A 24,788-nucleotide genomic window follows, 5' to 3' on the forward strand; every position below is an offset into this window, starting at 1 on the left:
TTATAGGTCAAGCCCTAAAAATCATAAATAAAGTTCACCTGAACTCGACGCACAAACGTTATCAGAATAGTTTGATTCACGCATTTTCGATAGTAAATTAATCATCTCTTATCTACCCTGCCTGCACCTGTTGGTGCCAGACGGTTGATTTAGATTAGGACTATTATGGGGGTAATTAGAGCTTCTACAGGGGGGCGAGTGTAATCTGATCTAAAATTAAATAACAAATTACAATTGAGTTGAGTTGATTTGATAATTCGTGGACTACTGGACTACCGGCTGTTATCGTTCTAATCTTAACCAAACCATCGTGTGTTACGTCAACAATTTGAACAAAACAACAATATTTGCTGATGCAAATCAAATGTGTTGGGGTGATACAAGGCTATAATGATTATTGTAGCACCTTCTATGCTTGGGGGATGTTTTTATTGCTCACTAGAGAACCAATTGACCTTTGATAGCTAATTAGTAGACATTTTTTTTATTATGTTCGAGAAATTCCAAAACATATAAATAGCGAGATTAAAACGGACAAAATCCTCTGGATTCTCTTGCTCCGATTAATTTTGCACTCAAGACTGATTTTTGAAAGCGGGGACTACATTTTAAACCCAATTTCGTCCCGATCGAGGTACGTAAAGTCCGATGATTTGTTACCCATATGGATGATTTTGATTTTTGATCGGATGGAGGGATAAGAATGTGCATTTGGATGGATGCATGGTTCGAAAGTCAATCTAAAATCTAGACCAGCGATGCGATCATTGAATTACAATTGTTGTCCACAACCCGAATCCGAACAGTATTCGATTAATTATAAAAAAATCTATAATCGTACCCGAGCCAATTTCTTATTCTAAAACCCGATTCTGACCCGAACCCGACGAGTTACAAAAAATATTTCTATCCAACGTCTTCTTAGCGGTAAATATTGGACTGATAAATTCGCAGTACCAATTAAAGATAATGCTTAAATTCGAACCCGACCCGTGCCTGATTAAGAATAAGAATCTATACCCGTATCCGACTCGAACCCGAATGTTTTTTCATTTTTCAAATCCGATTGATTATGAAAATCCCACAACCACATTCGAAACGTACTCAAACTTTTAATTTTTTCTTAGATCCGAAGTTGACTCGAACCTGTCAGTTCGGATTTGGATTCAAATTTGGGCTGCCCGAATCCCGCCCGAACTCGAATCTGCTTTTTTATGAATCTGGATCTGCCAGGGATTCAAATAACTGAGATCCGACTTTATCTGTAAGCGAATGCGCAAACCTGACTCGCATCCGTTTAGAAAAAAATTGGTGCTCAGAGATCCGACCGGAATCCGAATCTGCTTTTTTGTTTGAGCTTTAATCTGTCAGGTTCGGGTCGGATTCGGACGTTAAAAAGAAAAATTTAGAGTTCGAGTGATTTTGAATTTTTAAACGGGTACAGGTTATTTGAGTTCCGGGTATTTGAACCTGAAAACGAATTCGGGTTCGGGCCAGGTTCGGGTTTAGACCAAAAAAAAAACCGGGCTCGAGAGAGGTAATTCAAATCGAGTACAAGTTGAGTTTTAATCTGGTGTGATCATATCTATAAGCGAATTCTCAACCAAAAGCTCGACCCGAACCCGACTCCGATAAAAAAAATCGCTGTCCGAATCCGACCCGAACATGAATCTGTTCAGTAGCTCGAATTCGATTTGAACTCGAATCTGCTTTTTTTTATCTGAAACGTATCTTTCAGATTCGAACGGATTCGATCGGGTATTCTTTTTCAAACACAACGTGAACCCGATTTTTTTGATTTCTTTAACCTGAACCCGATTGATAGTAAACATTTATACTCGTTCCCAGCCCGAACCAAAATATATTTTCCCGAACCCGAATCTAACCTAACTCTGAATATAGCAGATTTGGGTTCAAATACCCGAAATCTGACCATGTCTATAAGCGAGTTTTCAACTACGAACCCGACCTGAACCCGACTTCGATTGGAGAACTAAAAATCGTTGCCCGAATTCGACCCGAATCTGCTATTTTTCTAAAACTGAATCTGTCACGTTCCGTCCATTAAGTTATAATTGTTGTTCACAGTTTATTCAAACCGGCAAATAGACTTTGGACGGCTTACTGCCAAGAATTAACAATATGACACTTGACTATTTTGAAAATTAGAAAATGTTCACTTTCTATTATCTTCAGTCAAATTATGAATAGAATAAATATGACTATAAAACGTGTCCTCGGCGGTTCATGTTGAGCTGATTAATTGGCAGTAAGAATTAAAGATATTTAAATGCTTAAATTCTAACCGGACTCGTACCCGATAAAGAATAAACATCTATTTATTTATCTATTTTCAGAAACTTAGATTTAACTATTTTCACAAACTTAGATTCAAATGAAAGATCTCATAGCCCCATACAAAGTTCCTGAATTTCATTTGACTTGGTTTGCCCGAATCCCACCCGAACTCGAATCTGCTGTTTTATGAAGCTGGATCTGTCAGGTCTGGGTTTTGGGTTCAAATAACTGAGATCCGACTATATCTATAAGCGAATTCTCAAACCCGAACTCGTATACGTTTGAAAAAAGCACATAACCTTTAAAAAAATTAATGCTCGAAATCCGACCCGAACTCGAATCTGTTTCTTTATTTTAACTTTAATCTGTCAGGTTCGGGTCGGATTCGGACGTTAGAAAGAAAAAATTTCGAGTTCAAGTGATTTTTTAATTTTTAAACGAGTACAGGTTAGTTGAGTTCCGGATGTTTGAACCCGAAAACTAATTCGGGTTCGGGTCAGGTTCGGATTAGGGCAAAAAAAACCGAGCTCGACAGAGGTAGATTTTTATTTCAAATCGAGTGCAAGTTGAGTTTTATTCGTGTATGGATTCAGGAAATCCGAAAAAATAAATAAATAATTATCCGAAATCCGACTGAACCAAGAGCTCGACCCGAACCCGACTTTGATAAAAAGAAATCGTTGTCCGAATCCGACTCGAACCTGAATCTTTTTTTTCTGTATCTTAATCTGTTCAGTAGCTCGAATTCGATTCGAACCCAAATCTGCTTTTTTTAAATCTGAAAACCAAACCTTTAAGGTTCGAATCGGTTTCAAAAAAACAAAAAATTCGGGTTCGATCGAGTATTCCTTTTTAAACACAACCCGATTTTTTTTATTTCCTTAACCTGAACCCGATTGATAATAAAAATTCATACTCGCACCGAACCCACACCAAAATTTCTTTTTCTTAATCCCAAACCAGACTCGAACCCGTCGAGTTCGATTTCGGATCGGGTTTTGAGTTCGAATACTCGAATCCCGATTATATCTATATACGAATAATCAAACTTGGATCTCGACTCGAACCCACTTGATGCAGAAAAATCGTTGGTTGCTCGAATCCGACCCGAAACTACCTTTTCTAACCCTGAATCTAGTCGATTTTGGTTCAAATACTCGAAATCCGACCATATAAATAAAAATTCTTCCCCGAATCTATTTTTTTCTGAAACTGAATCTGTCACGTTCCGTACATTCTCAAGTCCGAACTAGACCCGTTAGAAAACTAAAACTGGTTGCTCGAATCCGATTCGAACCTGAATCTGCTTTTCTATCTGAACCTAAATTTTTCAGGTTAGGGTCGGTTTCGGGCGAAAAACAAAAACATAAATTTCGAGTTCGATAGGGAACAGGTAATGAATTTTATTTTGGAACAGAACTGAATCTAGCAGGTTTGGGTTCAAGTACCCGAAATCAAACCATATCTACGAGCGATTTCGCAATCCTGAACTCGACCCGAAACCGAATATTATTTAAAAAATAAATCTCGTTACCCGAATCCGACCAGAAATCGACTCCTTTTTTTCTGAGCCTGAATCTGTCAGTTTCGGGATAAAAAATACCAATAACCTGATCACCTTCAATAGTTGATACTGGTCTGCACTGAGTAGTCGAAGACGATCCGTAAAACGGTAAGAAAATTGTAATGTGCGACCAACATAACTCAGTTACAACGAAAGCTCGAATCCCTTAATTGATCAGTTTTATGGTTCGGTTTTTTGAAAGGATGCAAACTTTCTGGTTACAGCCATTTTCATCGTTCTTTAACTGCGATTCGTCTACGACTTCACAGTGCCTAGCAGTGCAACTACAACTGAATAGTGCCGCTTAAATCACCAAGCAGGCGTAAACGTTTACTCAAACTTTTTCAATATTCTCGAAATAATACTGGAAACAATTAACTAGCATTCCACCTGATCTACCGTTTCCGAAGTTTCCGTTAACTACGTTGGTCGAATGTCGACGGTCAAACTAAAGAGCTTGCTAGCGATTGCGAAGCTGCATTTCACGCAGATAAACCTGGTACTGTTTTCGCGTTTAATGGATCGATAAGTAGTACTAGTTAAATGATGTTTGTTTTTTTTTCTATTCATGCTAACAAACAAGTCAATTATTCTGTTGGTCGGGTGTTGATCGTATTTTGACCAAATCTCATTTTGAGACCTAAGCTTACTCCAACAGAAATGTGAGTAGTAAGCTATGCAACACAGAAATTGCAATCGAATTATTGTGAAAGGGAAATGGTATTGAAATAGCTTAATAACCTTACTTCGATAAGGTTATCGGGTTTTATTTGCACTCTGACATTTTTTTTCCTCTGACCTTCGATTATCTCTAATCTGAATGTTGGTTTTTCCAAAACAAAAAAAAATGCTGCTTCGTCTTCGTCTCATTGGAAAGGTCATAGAATCACTTCGATTAATTGACATGGGTCATTGGTTCAGTTTTTCAATTACGGGTTACGAATGAAGGTCGAAAAAAGCCATGGATATATTATTTACAATAAACCTCGCATCATAGTAAAAAGCTGCGGGTTCGGCGGTTCGCCCATGGTGTTATTGTTGTTGGATTTTTTTTTTGATCATTTTTCATTGTGCTAACTTGATTCGTCGAACATTGTTCAATTAGCCACCGCTTTGTGCTATATGAGAAAAGTACATATTCGAAATTGGGTGGATTGAAACAGGAATTGGTATATAAACAACCTGCGGACACAGCAGTTCCAGTAGAAGTCTTGACAACGTTTAAACCTCTAGCTAACGCGAAAAATGTACAAATTCCTGTTGATTGCTAGCTTGGTGCCAGCTTTGGTTCTGGCCCAAACTCCGGTTAGGCAATGTAAGTATCGAAATGTACTGTCAAGTGGTCAAAGTATTCGCTTTTAATTGTTACAACTCCACTCTTCGGTTCCACGTTCAGGTCCCAATGGAGCTTCCCTACCGGCCACAGTGGACATCAACGGTTGCACCGGAAGTCCGTGTGATATTCAGAACAACGCCCCGATCATCGCCCACGGATGGGACATTGTAAGCCCGGTCGATACGGAAACCCTGACCGCTTACATCTCAGTTCGTTTGCTAGGGTTGGAAGTTCCATTCCCGATCCCGGAAGAACTCGTTGATGCGTGCGAAGCCGGAACCGCTCCGGGAACTTGTCCGGTATCGGCTGGACAATCCTTCGACTATACCTTGGATCATCCCGGTATGGAACTGCCGGTAGAAGGTGTTACCGTACAGGTTGAAGTCGGTTTGACCGCTGCGGATAACTCGGCCGTTACCTGTGTGGCCTTTGATGCCCGCATTCTACCGTCAGCATAAATTTGAGTGTTCCGGAAGATAAACTGACTTGGCTCTTGCTTATGTTGATGCGAATATATTGTGCATTCTATTCCTAGGATCAACTGATACTAATCACTTTTGAATGGGGTTAATTTACATACCGAAGCCGAAAGCCGTTTCGCCGAAAAGGCCATTTCACCGAAAAGGTCGTTTCTCCGAATGGGTCATTTATCCGAAAGGGCCATTTAGTCAATATCCAATTTTTCGATTTTTTTTTTCAATACTTAAACGTATCGGTGAGCCCAACAATAGCGTTGTAGTAGGGGAAGGTGTTCGGTTGCCGGCACCCCACCGTAACTTTTGACAGAAAGCAGATAGCGTCATTTCGACAAATGGCATGTGTGTGTGCAATAGCATCACATTCTTTTTGTGCCAAATTCCGAAGCCAACAGACGCTTGTACTTTTTGCTGCGTTCAAAGTAAATTTTAATTGCGTGAAAATCAACACAAAAGTTTTTTCTAACTTTTTTTTATAGTATCATGAATTGAATAGCATCAATCGGAAAGGTGAGTGGATTGAATATTTATGAAAAGGAATCGATCTATTTCGAGATTTAATACCGGATGCTATCAAATTTTCGCATCCAAAGATTTTTTTGTCATTTTCAAAATGTCTACCGATTTCGGTTACCGACACCCCATTTTTTCGACAAATTGTGAAAAATTGTCAGTGATATGCAGTCTGCTGTCGAAATAAAGCAAACCAAAGTTTTGGCCAAACATATAGCTGTTCATACAGCAGATGCTACGGCTTTGAAAAAACGTGGAAGACTGGCCAAATCAACACCATACAAATCATCGATCAAGAGAGGAGCCAGCCAAGCAGGGCTTGCATATTGAAGCAACGAATATGAACGAAAGGGTTTCACTATCTGTGCTATTCACACACATTCGTATGTCAGGTAGAATTCACAGCGCAACCCAAGCCAGGAGAGCTGCTTCGTTCGTTCATTAGTTCATGAATATGCCTGCTTGCTGAGACCTATGCTTCATGCGGTTAGCATTTGATGAATGGTTCTCATATTGTAGATGCCTATGAGGAAACTAGTTTCATAACTTTTAGTTCCGATGAATATTAATTTAAAGAACATTGCTTTTAGTGTTTCTAGGATATGTACACAGTGTAAACTGCCAAGAAACAAATGGATCGTTTTGAAATGGGCTCAAATGCAAAATTTCTGCTATAAAATGTTTAAAGTCTGTTTGAAATGTGATCAAATTTGGTCTTGGAATGCGAACATTATGTTAAAAATGATTTCTGTAAACCTACTTTTTAAAAATAAACCGTAAACATTGCCTATATGACGTTGCTTCGCGTCTTGTAGCACACCGTGAGGCATGGTCTTCTTTCTCGTACAATACTAACGAGAGTGAACCCTTCATTTCATTACATTGTCATGGATTGCTTAGTTCATGTGTTAACTGAGAATGAGAGCACAGACAATTTACTTGGCAAGGGGAATTGGTCTGCTCAGTAGCATATACTCTCACGCATCCAGTTTCTCTCTAATATAGGTCTCTCATTCAGCGATGTCAAGCAAAGTGTTCACAGCAGATATTTTTTGTTGCTTCGTTCGTTTGAGGATTCACAATACAAGCCCTGCAGCCAAGGCGAAGTCACCATCAATGACAATGAAGACTTTTATCCAAAACTCTTCCAAAAATAATAAATTCTGTTATTTTCTTTGAATAAATGCAGTCTTTACTTATATTTTTCCTTTTTAAGCGAAATTTCTTAGGGTGCCGGTAATCGAACACATTTTCTAAAACGACCAAAATTTGGCGAACACCTTCGCCTACTAAATTGACAATAATTTTGTTTTTCAATAAAATGAATCAACTTATTTTCTTAATCAGTTGTTAGCTAGGGACTTTAGCTTTCCATTGATGTATAGATGTCCGCATAATGTGCACTAAGTTAGAAGTTATTAGATTAAAATAAAAGAATGCCGGTAACCGAACACTCTCCCCTAACAAAATAAGTAAAGCAAATTATTTCTTACACATCTTCCAATGAGCTGCAACCGCATAAACGAAGCCGTCGAGGCGATACCGTCTGAGTCGGCCGCCGTTTTACAAGTTAGTCTGCAATCCACCTGTGAACTCGAACGCCTTGTTGCAACAGAGACTCATTATTTATACCGAAAATTTGATCTCAGTGCGAGGCCAAGGGGCAACCTCGACGGCTTGGCGTCAAAGTATTTTATCTTCCCCAACAGACTAGTGATCTTCATCAAAAGTGTTTTTTTTTCACGGTTTCTGAGAGATTAATAGCGCGTTTACTATCCATCAGTTACTGCGATGAGCGTAAATATCCTATACCGAAACCGAATGAAGTGCAGTAACTTCGGATAGCCAGAACACAATCCAGTTGATACACCATCTATTCTAAGCTTTAGATACGATTCGGCGAAACAACCTCATTGAAGGAATTGCTTTCTTCCATATCAAGTTTTGAATCCTTATCTTCATTTAAAAGTTGTATTTTGATTATATGAGAACCTGACGACACAGGAAAGACGAAAAAGAACGAACGTTTTTCTGTTATCCATTGAAAGGCACCAATGTATTAAGGCGGGGCACGTCGAAAGAATTAAAAATACTATTCGCGAACGGTAATTTAATTTTTTTTCATGTCAAATGTCTTCAAATTGTCTGAAACGTGGAACTCTAGTGTCATCTCATAAAAACAAATTCTTTGAAAACAATTATCTGGAACAGATTTCCGACATCGAAAAAAAAATTGTTTGCAAATGTGTTAGAATTATATTCCTATCCGTGTCAGCCTCCTAAATGTCCCTGACTCAACCTTATTTTTCGACACATCCATGCAGCGCGGAGTGCGTGGAATCCCGGAACACCTACGCTCGTTGGAAATCCCAAAAATATTTACAAGTAAGTTCAGGCATATTGACTCTGAGAAAATATTTTACACGGACGGAAGAGGCTACTGGTTTTGGTATATTCAACAATAATGGTTCGGCTTCATTTAGGCTTCAAGAACCTGCATCTGTTTATATAGCAGAGTTAGCAGCAGTTCATTATAGTTTGAGTGTAATCGTCACATTATCTTCAAACCATTATTTTCTTTTCACAGATAGTCTGAGTGCAATTGAAGCCATTCGCTCAAACGCTGCTGGCAAAAATGAACCGTTTTTCTTGGGCAAAATAAAACAGTGCGTGAACGTCATATTGAATAATAATTATCAAATCACAATAGTTTGGGTCCCGGCTCATTGCTCCATTCCAGGCAATGAAAGAGCCGACATTTTAGCCAAATGTGGTGCTATTGAGGGTGAAATTTATGAGAGACCGATTGCTTTCAACGAATTCTATAGCGCGTCCCGCCAAAGAACACTTGCCAGCTGGCAAGCTTCTTGGGATAAAGATGATCTGGGTCGGTGGATGCACTCAATTATTCCTAAAATTTCGACAAAGGCATGGTTCAAGGGGCTGGATGTGAGTAGGGACTTCATTCGTTTGATGTCCAGACTCATGTCCAATCACTACACGTTAGATGCACACCTCCTTCGAATTGGACTTTCCGAAACTAATCATTGTGCTTGTGGCAAAGGCTATCGCGATATTGATCATGTCGTTTGGACATGCGTGGAGTATCGTGATGTCAGATCTCAACTAATAAATTCCTTGCGTACCCAAGGTAGACTATCCAATGTCTCAGTTCGCGACATTCTTGCTTGTCGTGACGTTCCTTACATGAAACTTCTTTATTATTTCATCAAGTCCATTGGAGTTACAATTTAAATTTCATTTTATGGTAGACTGTTTTCACTTCCATGAGTTCAACCAATAGTGATGAACTGATACAAACAAACCTGAAATAGTTATAAGATCATGTACTAAATAAATGTATTTCCGATTCCAGAGATATGATCGTAAAAGTGACGTAACCGTCAAGTCGCACTTATTTCTATACGCTCAATTTTCTCGGAAATAGCTGAATCAATTTCCACAACTGTAGTATTCGTACCAGATTGACATCAAGTTGTGGATCAAGTTCGAAGGTCAAATGGCTAACCCTCCTGGTTCCGGATATATAGGCGTAAAATTGACGTAACCTTCAAAACTCGCTTTTTGTTCTCTCCGCTCAAGCTCATTTTAGCTGGTTTTCTCTCCGCTAAACCTTGTTTCAATGTTTCAAAGCTACGGTTAAATCATTGATCAAGATCAAATGGTCATCACGAAACCGGAAGTATAATGATATTAGTAACGTAACCGACATAACGGAATTCTTACACTTCGTCTATTTTTTTCGGTGAATATTGAACCGCTTCCAGCACGCTGAGACTCGTTTGAAAACCACTATTGACTAATTGATCAAATTGGAAAATCTGTCACTTTCGGTTTCGAAAACATAATGGTATAATTGACGTAACCGACAAAACGATTTTTTTCCTCTCCGTCATTTTTTTATTCTCTGAGATGGTTAAATCAACTACCAGTTCAAACAAGCTGAAGATTATTTGAAAGCTACTTTTTAGTCGGTGATCAAGTTCGAAGATCAGCTAGGGTAACAGAGGTATTTTGGCCACTTCATATATTTTGGTCCACCTAACAAACTTTATCGATTCCATCGGATTTTATCGATGTTAGGTAACTTATTTTGCATCAATTTGAAGCTAATCACATTAAATTACCTATTGCGGAAGGGGTTTTTAAAGATATTACAATATTTGGTGGATATTTTTACAAAGTGGGCCAAAATAAAATCAATCCTAAAGTGGGCCAAAATACCTCTGTTACCCTATCTGTCACTTATGGTTCCGAAAAAGGTATAAGTGACGTAACCGACGAAATTTACTTTTTTTTCTCCGCTCAATACTATCGAAGAAGGTTGAACTTAGGCTTTTTTTAATGCTAATGTGAAGTAATTGATCAAATTTGGATGGGCTGTGGCGAACATTCTTGTTTCGGGAGATAAAATTTTATAAGTGGATTTTGTGCGGCTGTTTTTACGCAGATTTCCGAAGTTTGAATAATTAAATTTTCAAAATTCAAACGAAGCTCGACATTTCATGCATTTTTAAGAGATATGGCATCAAAAATAAATTTTCTAATTCGGAAATCTCCAAATTTTCCCAAGACCCAAAGTCGTTGGTTGATCAGATTTCGATGTTTCATGAATTTTTAGAGACTTTTGGCAAGAAAAATAAGTTTTCTATGATTTTGTAGTTTTTTAATTGAATCAATTGAATCAATTGAATCATAAGCAACGCGTTTTTTTTGCGCGAGTTTTTGTGCTTTATGTATCCAACACGTAATTGTAAATTGTTTTCAATCAATCAATAATTGTAAATTGTTTTCATTCGTTTGTATTTCTAACCACTTCCGTTCGGGGTTTGAGGAATCATTCTGAAAAGATGCAAGTCCATTTCATCGTGATCTAACGAGTGTGAGGTCTGTCCCGCAAACGACGATCTCTCTAGTGCACATCACTTTCGACATTGTGGTCAACATGAACAACAATATTTTTTTTCTTCATTTCCAATAGTGAGTATAACGACGGAAAACTGTTTTAATTCTTGCTCGATTGATTTACACTCATGAGCTATTAAGATAAAACCCAATAAAAGTATATTTAGCATGGATTTGATTTGTAGAAGTAACAGGGGCGCAGGATTTTGCGTATCTCGAACACACAACACGTGCAGCGTTTGAATGGCGTGTTTGAGTTGGTGTAGCGATAGTCTGCGCTCCTGTTACTCTTGCGAATGACATTCAAGCTAAATTTGGTAATATTTTTTAATCAGTTGCATAACATGCATTGTGATTGTGTTTTTATAAATGTTTTTTATCAGCAATCACAGCATTTACTGTATAGCTGCGGTATAGCTGAATAAATTTCGAATACATCACCACCACTGATCCACTTATCAGCACCAAATTACAAGAGATGAAGATTTAGCTTTTTATCATTTTAGTCACACTTCGTCATACTTTCACACTTCGCACAAAACATTTTCAGAAAGGTTCAGTTTTTGTTCATCGGCGAAGCTATTCATCATGTATTCTGCAAAGGGTTGATACATAACGGCTATGAGAATTCATCTCCCGAAAAATATCTGTTGGAGAATCATATCCGATATGTTCTAGGAGAATGTTCGGTAAAATGTTCTTTTCACAACTGAATTTCTTGCCATGTGAGATCAATTACAGTGAGAATCGCGTTTGCAAAAAAATCAGTAGTGAATCAATAGTTTTCTTAAGTGAGTTTTCTGATCGATGATTTTTTTTTCTTAAAATCACTTCCGAAAAATTTCAATAGCGATTTTCGAAATTTGGATCTTTTCCTAACACTAACTAAAACCAATTAGACGGAACATTCTTGTTACATGTCAGTATGTTTTTTAAATTCAATATTTAACATTGGGTTTCCAAGAACCGCATAAAAAAACGCATAATTTTGATAATTTTAATAAAACAAAAATGCAAATCCGAAGACAATAACTAATACACTAATGAAAGTCATTGAATTCTGACAGATGACATGCGAAGGATGTCTCTATTGAAAGCTGAGGAATTTTTATTTAGTGACCCCACCTATCCGTCAGACCGGAAGTTTTAAACCTGAAAATTGAAATTTCTAAAATTGAAATTTCCGAAATCGAAATCTAGTGTCATCTCGGAAAAAAATTCTTTGAAAAAAGTTGACTTTGAGACTATTGAGATTTTGAAATCGAAATTTTTTTTGAAACCAAATGTCTTAGGAATGTATGAAAAGGCGAGATCCGGTGTAATCTCGAAAAACATGTGTTAGAGCGTTGACTTAAAAATCAATTTCGGAATAACACCAGCTCTCGAAGTTTCATGCATTTCTAAGACAAAACAAGAAAACCGCAGAACTCTGAAAATTCGCATAAAAAATTGTGTAGACATCAGAAACCCATTGTTTGGGCATTGCGTCGACAAATGGTACTGAAATTTACGATTGCTCAGTGACTCAAACTATTAAGTGGAAATAGTAGTTCAGTTATGAACTGTTAGGAACGGATAAGTAGAAGACGAAACGCGAACGAAGAATGGCAGAAATTATGAGTATTTTGTATGAATAGGTTAGATTAGATGCAGAAACACACTTGTTGGCTGTTTTTTAAGGCATAAGGGTGGCAAGTTTTCAAGGAATGTTGGTAAGCAGAACAATAATCAGAATAAAAACTCTTCCAACATCCTCAGACCTCCTAGATCTAATGGAAGTATGATTACTGTTTTGTTGTAGATTTTCCGAACCGTAAAGTTTATGCTACGTGTCTCAAAAGTAACCTTAAGTAAGGCTATAAAAAACAGTTCGGTTTCACTTCTCATCCAAGTCAGTCGATAAAACAAAACCGCTTACGTTCGGGACAGAAGAAACCAAGTACAGTATTGTGTAGTGAACAATAGAACGACTTCGAAATGAGTGAACCAAACGAACAAAAGCTACCGCCGGTACGAAAGAATACAATTATTGCTGACTTCAGACAGTGCAAAATTCGACCTTCGATACGAGAACTTGAAGGTTTGCTTAAGGAGCAAATGCATCTTGACATTAAACGTGTGCATTTACTTCAATGCAATAAGACCAATAATGTTGTTTATATCCAGTTCTAGAAAGAGTTGGATGCAATTCAATTCGCTAAAGACAATAATAATGTGCACTATGTGGAGCATGAAAATATCAAGTACAACATTCCAGTATATATGGAAAATGGAAGCTCCTCTCCCCCTAGAAAAAGGGTGACAACGAGATCCAATACAAAAAAAATATCTAAAAACTCAGCTAAATCTGCCACGTAAAGCTGGTACGCAAATAGGCCTGAATAAAATATCTTTTAAATAAAAAAAAAGGCCATAAAAAGTGTTGTTCCTTTGAACATTACAAACATAAATTTTTGTTTATTTAAGGTTTACTATTCAGTATTACTCCCTTACACAAAATTATAATACGGGATTAGAAACATCCAACCAGTTATGTATCAGATCCTACTTAGCTCAATTTAACGGGGCTGGGGTCCACTAGGAGATTGAAAATACCTATTAGCTCTCTCCGGACAGTACCAGCCTAGATGCCGTGTGGAATCCGGCGGAAAAAAATGAACCAAGAATAGATCCACTGCTTCCATGTCGTAAAAGGCGACAATTGCAGGAGTTTCTTTTTCCTTTCAGTTATCAGATATTTTCAACTTTTCAATTCTGATTTCTCTATTTTACTAAATTATTTTGCATTAATATCGGAAATATCTTATCGTTTCCTTTGAAAAAGATCATAACCAGTGGTCGAAACGTCGGGCAGTATATAACAGCCGTTCTTATTTAACAGACCGCTAAAGCCGAAACCATAATTAATGCAAAATATTTGTACGGTCGACTAATCATTTTACTAAATTATCTCTCCATTCAACCTATCAATTTCCGTCTAGCTTCGGAGGAAAGTTTTATTTGGAATGTTTTCTTCTTGCATGTTATTGATTGTTTTGCAGGATAAATAAATTGAATGATAAAAATCAACTATTGCGCAGATCCGTTGATATTACAAAGTTAATAACAGAAATAACATATATTAATATTTCGAACAATAAATTAATGGTTTTTCTCGCTAGCCGGCTGCCCAGATCAACCAATATAACCAATTATTAATTTTAATAAATAATTAAAATAATAAAGCGGAAATAATAAAGAATCAAGACGCGCGTGAAATCTGTTAACCTTTATTTGGTGATTTAAAATGATTTTATAAAACCAGTTTAGAATATGTCAATGTTATGAATCAACTATTTTGTCGAAATCCTATTCACTCGTTTATTTTGTATCACGTAATTTCATTTACAAAAAAATAGGGAAGTTTTAATTCTTTAGCGATAGTATTGCAAATTTTTCTTCAGTTTCCTCGAAAAAGCGCTGTGAATCAAGACATCCCGGGACTTCAATATAGGATATTGTTGAAACGTTCACTCGGGAAGTCAGTGAGTTTAGTGGTGCCTCCGACTGTCTTGAAACCGGAACATACTGAGTCGTGCGCGAATAATACCAATACTGAAATTTTTACTAACAAACATCCTTCTCCCGTGACACTTGTGGAGTGCGCCGTAGTATATACGGCCTCTAGTAACAACAAGTGTTGGACTAACATCCCTTCCCATTCCTCAGACGATCTACGTTCGGGCCTGGCCGGCGCCGGTACTGATCAATGAATTCTGGGATTACCAGAAGATGTACACTGAAGGATGATTTACCAGTCCCAGGTCGGATCATCTAGAAACTCCCTGTACAATTTCAGCTAATCCCGATCAGTAACGGAGTAGCAACCAGGGGTGGTCGCTCAAGCTAAAGATCCCACTTAGATCAATTTAATATTCATGTTATTCTAGATCAATTATGTGATAATATTCTAATGAAGTTGTTTACTGACTTTGGTACCGCATGGACTTAACCATTTTTTACTTTTCGTCTTCGATTAATCAGTACATTAGCACTTTATGTTGAACTGCTAACACCACCTAACATAAAGGCTTAGCGTTTTATATTGAATCGTACGATGACGTACGGCAGTTCAACGAAAACTGGTAATGCACTGATCAGTCGAAGACGAAATGTAAAAATGAGAACTTGAAGATTTTTGTCTTCAATTTTATCAACTATCATTTAATTGGAACTTTTTAGATTCGTCGTGTTACTTACGTGTTAGTTCTAAACCATTCACACAAAATATTAAACACTACAGAGCCGAGTTACGAATCTTCAACTCCACCAACTTCGGTATCCTAACCAATAGTGTATCGTTCGCTCCCGAATCAGATGTTGATTGATTGCATATCGAACGGAAATTTCCATCTTGATAGTTGGTACCCGATCAACAGAGCATAACAGGATTCTATCAAAATTATATATGATCTTAATATTTATATCTCATTAACAGATCGGCTGAAAATTTCGTATCGTTTCTATGAGAGGGCGCCACTAGAATTAAATCCATACCATTTTCAGTTAGTACCAACCTTCAAAAGATACGTGTATAAATTTGACAGCTGTCTGATTATTAGTTTGTGAGATATGGCATTTTGAGTGAAGCTACTTTTGTTATTGTGAAAAAAATGGAAAAAAAGAAATTTCGTGTGTTGATGAAACACTACTTTTTGATGAAAAAAAGTGCCGCCGATACCAAAAAATGGCTTGATGAGTGTTATCCAGACTCTGCACCGAAGACGATGAACGCAGTGGACGTCCAAAAGAGGCTGTTACCGATGAAAACGTGAAAAAAATCCACAAAATGATTTTCAATGACCGTAAAGTGAAGTTGATCGAGATAGCTCACACCCTAAAGATATCAAAGGAACGTGTTGGACATATTATTCACGAATATTTGGATATGAGATAGCTTTGTGCAAAATGGGTGCCGCGTGAGCTCACAATCGATCAAAAACAACAACGAATTGATGATTCTGAGCAGTGTTTGGAGCTGTTATACCGAAATAAAACCGAGTTTTTTCATCGATATATAACAATGGACGAAACATGGCTCCATCACTTCACTCCGGAGTCCAATCGACAGTCAGCTGAGTGGACTGCACGCGATGAACCGAACCCAAAGCGTGGAAAGACTCAACAATCGGCCGGTAAGGCTATGGCGTCTGTATTTTGGGATTCGCATGGTATAATTTTCATCGACTACCTTGAAAAGGGAAAAACCATCAACAGTGACTATTATATAGCGTTATTAGCGCGTTTGAAGGACGAAATTTCAAAAAAACGGCCTCATTTGAAGAAGAAAAAAGTTTTGTTTCATCAAGACCGTGTCACAAGTCGATGAAAACCATGCTGAAATTGAACGGATTGGGCTTCGAATTGCTCCCTCATCCACCGTATTCTCCAGATTTGGCCCCCAGTGACTTTTTCCTGTTCTCAGACCTCAAGAGAATGCTCGCTGGTAAAAAATTTAGAAGCAATGAAGAGGTAATCGCTGAAACTGAGGCCTATTTTGAGGCAAAGGACAAATCGTACTACAAAAATGGTATCGAAAAGTTGGAAGATCGCTATAATCGCTGTATCGCCTCTGATGGCAATTATGTTGAATAATAAAAACGAATTTTGGTAAAAAAAATATGTGTTTCTATTAAATGATATGAGCTTTTCAGCCGAACTGTTATACGCGCTCAATTTTCTCAGAGATGGCTGAACCAATTTTAACAAACTTATGCTCGTTGGAAAGCTACTTTCGGGCCATTGATCAAGTTCGAAGATCAAATGGCTGTGACTTTCGGTTCCGGAGATATAATGGTATAAGTGATGTAACCGACAAAACACGTTGATTTTTTCTTAAAATTGCATGAAACGTCGAGATTTAGTGTTATCCCAAAAAAATTTTTTTTTTGAAAAAATCGACTTTCTGGGACTTAGAAAAATTTTGATTGGAATCAAATGAATGCTTGAATTCTTCAATTTTATCGGTGACCGATTTTTGTTTCCGAAAACACCGAATAAGAAATGTCAAAAATTTCAAAACGTCCTCAAAAGTGACGCTGCAATAAACGAAAAACAAAACTGGGCTCAAAACCAAAATCTAAACTCAGCTCAATACTTTTTCGATTTATAGGTCTTTTAGTTGCAGATTGAAAATAGCGACTATAGTTTTACCAAACCCCTGGTGTACTGGAAATAGAGAAAAAAAAATTCATATCGATTTATCTTTAGTTCTTGCTGTACTTTATACTGTGTTGATTTGATGATTTTTTACGTAGTTCTAAATAAAAAACTTTGTTAATATTACATTGAAAAATGTTCACTGGTGGCGCTGATGATATCATCATGGCCTAAAGCAAACTAAAGTAATATCGAATCAATTTCACAATTTTTGGATCCAAAATCAGTAAAATCGAAATTAGTTGGTTAGGTCATCAATTAATAAGATCTACAAATTGCAGATATCGCATTTTGCCCGTTTGTCATCTATATCATTGCATGAACATTTTTACATTCATGAATCAGACAAAAACCTTCGATTTGAAAAGTTCAATCTATCCATATCTGATAAACTTATGAAAGTCTCATTTCGTAGTATTGTGATTACTATTTATTAGTATTTTGATTACTACAAATTTGAAATGTAGAGTTTAAAGCAACCGACCCGCGATATGAGACCTTCCATTTGAATCATTTTTCTGTGAGTCAATCTAGGTAGATGTCAAACAATTAATAAAAGTATCGGTAAAAGTATGGCTGCGAATATCGCAAACTAAAGTGACTAATAGGCAATTGAATGATCAACAATCATAAAAACTAGCTATTCGAATCGATGTTATATACACTTCTGATAATTCACTGTCTTTCGAACGAATTTTTATTCTAATCTAAACTTACGAAAATCGATTCAGCCATCTCCATCTTCTAGTCATTTTCGTTCATTTACAACTATTCTTCAGTACCAAAAAAAAAAGCTTGCTCATAGTTCCAAAATAGCCCTTTTGTCATTCATGTGCCGGTTGGAAGGCAATGACGAAAGAGATGGAGAGCGATAGATTATTTTTGTAGCAATATGGAATTACACTAGTTATTATATGATGCCAATATATCCTTTCAACATCAGTTGGTTCTCATGGCCCAATCGTAGCGTATGTTGGCCACTCTTAGCGTATGTTGGCCACTTAAAACTTCCCGGTTCGGAACCAGTCGCTTAACTGTGCATGATTTTTTTATGGCAAATCAAATCGCCTGAAGGTATGCAATTTCATCTTACTTTTCGAAATCTATTTTTAGATTTGCACGGTAAAGCCTTTCCCCCCCTAAAAAAAGGGTAATAATAGCTGAAAAGTCGTATTTTGTTAGTTAGTTAGTTTAGTTGAATTGAGTTATAATTTTTGTTATTTTAACTATTAACGAAGCCAAGATTATGACTAATTCAGACAGAACAAAAGAAACAACCCCAGATACAATTTTGTTCTCCCTTGTTGATCGGGTACGTCCTATGCCCGGCAATTGAATTGACGGATGACTGATAAGCCGGCCGGTTTCAAGTTTAGAAAAGCACGGAAATACCAGAGAGATAAGACCGGAGGCAGACACTTTTGAAGTTCTAAAAATAATTCAATTACTCTATTTAATGTGTGAAAAATCGTGCGTATCAATAGATTGAGACCTCAAATTTCACATTAGTTGATTTCACAACCACAGAACGACGTCTTCCGTGAACTTCATACATATTTGCAAAATACGTCAGCCACCCTACCTTGATTAGATTATCAAAACATTACGTTGGTCCCTCGTGTGAATTTCGGCACCATAAATCTAGACACACATTCCTATCGAATCCAGGATTTCCCGCTATCGTTCTTCCGTATATAAAAGACTTGCCCGCCTAGTAGTTCAAACATCAGTCTTCCTCCAGTTGACAAAGTGAAAACCTCCTTTAGCTAACGCAAAAATGTACAAGATCCTGTTGATTGCCGCTCTGGTGCCAGCTTTGGTTCTGGCCCAAACTCCGGTTAGGCAATGTAAGTATCGAAATGTACTGTCAAGTGGTCAAAGTATTCGCTTTTAATCGTTACAACTCCACTCTTCGTTTCCACGTTCAGGTCCCAATGGAGCTTCCCTACCGGCCACAGTGGACATCAACGGTTGCACCGGAAGTCCGTGTAATATTCAGAACAACGCCCCGATCATCGCCCACGGATGGGACATTGTCAGCCCGGTTGATACGGAAACCCTGACCGCTTACATCTCAGTTCGTTTGCTAGGGTTGGAAGTTCCATTCCCGATCCCGGAAGAACTCGTTGATGCGTGCCAAGCCGGAACCGCTTCGGGTACTTGCCCGGTATCGGCTGGACAATCCTTTGACTACACCCTGGATCATCCCGGTATGGAACTGCCGGTGGAAGGTCGTACCGTACAGGTTGAAGTCGGTTTGACCGCTGCGGATAACTCGGCCGTTACCTGTGTGGCCTTTGATGCCTATATTGAACCAGCAGCCTCGGTTTGAATGTTTCAAGGATCGATAGAATAAACGGACGTTTCTTTCTTCTTTAAGTGTCAAATTTGGGTGTCAAATTTATTTGGTTGGAACTGGAATAATCCATCATGGTTCAGCGTTGTTCAGTCGCTTTTAAGCTGATATTGATAATTCACTTAGCCACGAAAAAAAGATGTTTATGCTGATAAACGTTTTGCAATTGTTGTTGCTTCATCTTCAGAGCGACGACCCTGAAGAAGATGGAAAAATTACCGAAAAGAGTCATCGTCTAATTCATAATAACAACCCATTTTCACTACAATTCGCTGTCCAAAAAATACCATGATTTAAGTTCATGTTATCATGAACTATTTCGTAATAATACAGCATTTACTATAACATTTTTGGTGATTGATTGATATCAAGCTGGAAGGTAATTGCCATAAAACTGTTGAACCGTTTCCGAAATTTTTAGCAACATGCAAATTCCAGTTCGGTTTCACATCTCATCCAAGATAAACCAAAACCGCTTACGTTCGGGACAGAAGAAACCAAGTACAGTATTGTGTAATGAACAATAAAAAGATCTCAAAATGAGTGAACTAAACGAACAAAAGCTACCGCCGGTACGAAAGAATACAATTATTGTTGACTTCAGACAGTGCAAAATTCGACCTTCGATACGAGAACTTGAAGGTTTGCTTAAGGAGCAAATGCATCTTGACATTAAACGTGTGCATTTACTTCAATGCAATAAGACCAATAATGTTGTTTATATCCAGTTCTAGAAAGAGTTGGATGCAATTCAATTCGCTAAAGACAATAATAATGTGCACTATGTGGAGCATGAAAATATCAATTACAACATTCCAGTATATATGGAAGATAGTACTATAGAAGTGCGTGTGCATGATCTTCCCTCAAGCGTCATCGATCCTTATATTCGTAAAACCATGTCCCAATACGGAGAGATTCTCTCTATCGAAAAAGAAAAGTGGATTTTTTTCCCCGGTATTCTAAATGGCGTACGTTTATTACGCATACACTTGAAGAAGGCTATACCTTCTTATGTGATTTTCGGTCAAGATACAAGAATCCCGTGCAAATCACTTGTTACCTATGACAATCAGATGGCCACATGTCAATATTGCCAAAAGGCTGTTCACTACGGTAAGCCATGTGATAAATCGGACAAGGAGACAACTACACCAAAGGACAACGGTGCTTCCTTCACACCAACCCCAAGCAACCCCAGTACACTTGTGACAGCCACGAACAACAATGAAGCCACTAACCATTCAACGAATCCATCATCATCCCCTATAGAACAAAGTACACCAGCTGCAGTTAGCAACTTACCATCCAATCAACCAGCAACTGCAAACAATGTACAACAAGGCGCATCCAGAGAAACTAGCAACGAAAAGAAGACGGAAATCGACAACAATACCACCGATGCGGCAATGGATGACGAGAGGAACCGCGAACAAACTGCCCCTCAATCCTCGCAGGAGGAAAATGGAAGCTCCTCTCCCCCTAGAAAAAGGGGGACAACGAGATCCAATACAAAAAAAAATATCTAAAAACTCAGCTAAATCGGCCACGTAAAGCTTGTACGCAAATAGGTCTGAATAAAATATCTTTTAAATAAATAAACATGTAAATTGATTCCAGGTACACTCAAGACTATTGTTATGTGGTATTTCTATGCGCCTTTTTACATGTGAGGTTTCAAAGTTATATTTTTTTATACAAAGTTTCAGTTATGATGTTTTTAAAAAGAATTATGCGGTTTTGCATGAGAATTTTAAAAAGTTATGCGGTTTCTATAGTGCAAGTTTTCGAGGTGAGGTATCTTGTCTTTTCTTCGGAATGCACGAAAGGTCGTGATCTGAGGTTATATTAAACATTTTGTTTTTAAATCGACTCTCAAGAACTCTCAGTTTTGAAAGTTCATTGAACTTCACAATCTGGTGTTATCTCGAAAAACAAATGGTTTTTTTTTATTGAATAACTGACTGGAACCAAATTTCTTGCAATTTATAGAATATATAGAAAAAAAACAATTTATTTCAGAAATCCCTAAATTTTTCTAAACTTTTTTTCGATTTTTTTCGGAAAATTTCTTTTAGATAACTTTTAGATGTTTCATGAAGTTTTGAAACGTCTTTCTTTAGTTTGGCAGTTTTTAAGCTAGTTTGTGAAACATTAGCCATTTATTTATTTATTTATTTATTTATTTATTATTGTAATATCCATCGGATACGAAATCTACATGGATATGGGTGGAGAAAAACCCATTTGAGTTGAACATAAAATATGTCATTCTCAAACGGGCGCAAAAACCACCATCTTTTAAAAAAACAACATATAATAATTATCACAATACATCTAAAACTAATAGTCACATAACATTATTAAAAACAAAATACACATAATTTAATTAAAAACAAAAATTAAAGACTAGAAAAAATATCAAAACACAGAAGATCGTTTGACTTTACTAGCGAAGCGGCTGGATGATTCGCCAAACTCAAAAAGATCTTCTACAGCAGTGAATGATCGAATGGCAGCCATACAAACTTTTTTTTCCATCTTGATTTTTTTATATTCCAAAGTCGATATAAATTTTTTTTCTGTGAAATAACACTAGATTTTTACGTTTTTTGCATTCCTAGAATGTTAGGAATAAATAAAAAATTTATTTCGAAAATTGAAAAAAACTTTTCCAAAAATTTTGTTTTAATTAAAAATTAATATTTAAAATAAAAAAATTAATTTCGAAAATCTCCAAATTTTTCCAAAAAATTTTTCTGATATTGTTCGAAAATATTTTGTTCGAGATATCACAAAATTTCGACGTTTCATTTTTTCTTCATTGTTTTGCGGTTCTAAAGTGAATTTTCGAAGTTATGTGGTTTTCTCGTTTTGCCTTGTTTTTTTATAAATATCGATTTTAGACCATTAGAAAAAAATTGAGATTTCGAAATCTAGGTTTGTCCCACAAAAATTAGATTGAAATTTTTTGTGAACTTCCCCAAATCTCCACTTTGCATGACTTTGTAAAACATTTGTTAAAAAAAATAATTTCCGATTTTGGAAATCTCAAAAAAATTCCAAATCTAAAAGACGATATTGAAAAACAATTTTTTGTGAGAAAACACTAGATATTGACATTTTTTGCATTTTTAGAATATTTAGTATAAAAAATCGACTTCGAAAATCTCAAAATTTTTCAAAAAAAAAACTTTCTAAAATATTTTTGATGTTTTCTCAAAAAAAAATTTCTCGAGATAACACCCGATTTCGACGTTTCTTGCATATTCAAAACGTTTGTTCTTAGTCTTGCGGTTTTAAAGCGAATTTGTAAAACATTTGTCATTCACATTTTGTACCGATTTTGAAAATCTAAAAAATATTCCAAATCCAAAAGTCGACATAAAAAAAATTGTTTTGTGAGTAAAAATATATATATATATATATATATATATATTTTTCGAAATTTTATTCTAAAAAAACAAAATTTTGACGTTTCATGAAAAAATTTTTCTGAGATACGTTTTTTGCAATTTTAGAACATTTGAGAAAAAACTGGATTTCTGTAATCTTAAAATTTTTGAATCTTGACGTTACATGTATTTTAAAACATTGGACAGAATTTTTTTTTCTATTTCGGTAATCTCAATTTTTTTTCTTATAGCCCAAAGTTGATATTTTTTCAAAAACAAAACACTAAATCTCGACGTTTCATGCATTTTAAAACATTGGGACACAAAAACAAATTTTTTTTATTTCGGCAATCTCAAATTTTTTTCTTATATCTCGAAGTCGATATTTTTCAAAAACATTTTTTTCTCGAGATAGCACTAGATTCGAAGTTTCATGCATTTCTGAAATATTTAGCATCGGAAAAAATATTTTGGTGTCGAAAAGTTCCAAGCGAGATTTACAAAAAAAAAAAATTTTTTTTCTATGTGACAATAGATCTCGAGGTTTTAAGAATTTTTAGCACATATTCCAACAACAAATGTTTTTTTTTTTAGTTTTGCGGATTTGATTATTTATATGAGTTTTTTACGCGAATTTTTGAAGTTATTTTTATGCGGTGCAAATCCCCCGCATAAAAATAACAATTGAATGAAGAGTGTAGTTGCAGGTTTATTTAGTAATTGCAAATAAAAACTCTTGCCGATAAGGATCACTGCTGACGGTACGGATTGTCATGAAATCGTCACATTCAACCCGCAGCAACACAGCGCTTGCCATACTAGTTTTTTTTTGCGTCATTGAGCTTATATCAGTGCTGAAAATATTTTCGAATACATAGAATCTCAAATCGGCGTCTGACGGTGAGCACTGCTAAACATGTTCGATTTTTCTGTCCAATTAGGCTGTTTCACTTGTAGGGTAGTATATTTGCAAACCGATTTCCCTGGATGAAAGCTAACTACGGGTTCGAGTCCCACCTCGGTGATAGCTTTTTCATAGTATTCATTATTTCATAGATGTATATATGTATGTCATTTTCCCAATATGTTTTCCTCGTTAGATGCTGATCAAATTTAAAGAAATATGTTTAGTTGGTTTAGAATTGTAAAAAAAAATAATTTTTTTTTTGATTTTTTTGTATCAAACCTTTTCATCCCGTTTGTTCTGACAAACTTTGTATGTGATTTTAGTATTAAAGAATCATTCTTGAACACCGTTTCACCGAATCATATGTCAAAGTTTTCATTTCAGCTATTTTCGAGTTGCGTTCAGATTCCATTAAACCTTCGAAATCTAGCTTTGGGTACACCGACCAAGATGAATAAACATAACCAGATGTGATTGTCACAGTTATTAGAAAAATATATTATTTTTCATTTGAAATTCGTTACTTTATAGTTCGCAGAGCTCACTCTACTGCACTTCCTGGTCGAACTCATTAGGCCTCCTCGCCAAAAAAAAAGCCGATGACAAACAACGAGTGGGCGAAAATGTGGGAAGAACGAAACCACTGCCGATCGATCACTGCAGAGACTGACAAGTGGCAGCAGCAGCAGCAGTCAGTCAGTGAGTATGTGAGTGTCTGTGTGTGCGGTCGTGTGTCGGTCTAATGAGATAGATTTTCCCACCCTTTCCGCTAATGTCTAAGCCCGGAAGGCGATCACCCGACTTAATCGATTACCGCAG

General features: G+C 36.6%; 3 protein-coding genes across 3 annotated transcripts in view; 2 read left to right on the forward strand and 1 right to left on the reverse strand.

Moving 5' to 3' along the window:
• Window positions 1-24,788, reverse strand: part of LOC131426216 (neurogenic locus Notch protein) — a 243,459-nt gene that overhangs the window by 111,894 nt on the left and 106,777 nt on the right. The gene's annotated exons all lie outside the window — the stretch shown is intronic.
• Window positions 5,039-5,745, forward strand: LOC131426220 (NPC intracellular cholesterol transporter 2-like). Its single transcript, XM_058588794.1, has 2 exons — window positions 5,039-5,177; window positions 5,259-5,745. The coding sequence occupies exons 1-2, from the start codon at window positions 5,108-5,110 to the stop codon at window positions 5,654-5,656; spliced, it is 468 nt and encodes a 155-aa protein (XP_058444777.1). The 5' UTR covers window positions 5,039-5,107; the 3' UTR covers window positions 5,657-5,745.
• On the forward strand, window positions 19,028-19,658 carry LOC131426218 (NPC intracellular cholesterol transporter 2-like). Its single transcript, XM_058588792.1, has 2 exons — window positions 19,028-19,158; window positions 19,240-19,658. Exons 1-2 carry the CDS (start codon window positions 19,089-19,091, stop codon window positions 19,641-19,643), a joined length of 474 nt encoding a protein of 157 aa, XP_058444775.1. The 5' UTR covers window positions 19,028-19,088; the 3' UTR covers window positions 19,644-19,658.

The sequence above is a fragment of the Malaya genurostris genome, chromosome 1 (genome assembly GCF_030247185.1).
Source record: "Malaya genurostris strain Urasoe2022 chromosome 1, Malgen_1.1, whole genome shotgun sequence".
NCBI lineage: Eukaryota > Metazoa > Arthropoda > Insecta > Diptera > Culicidae > Malaya > Malaya genurostris.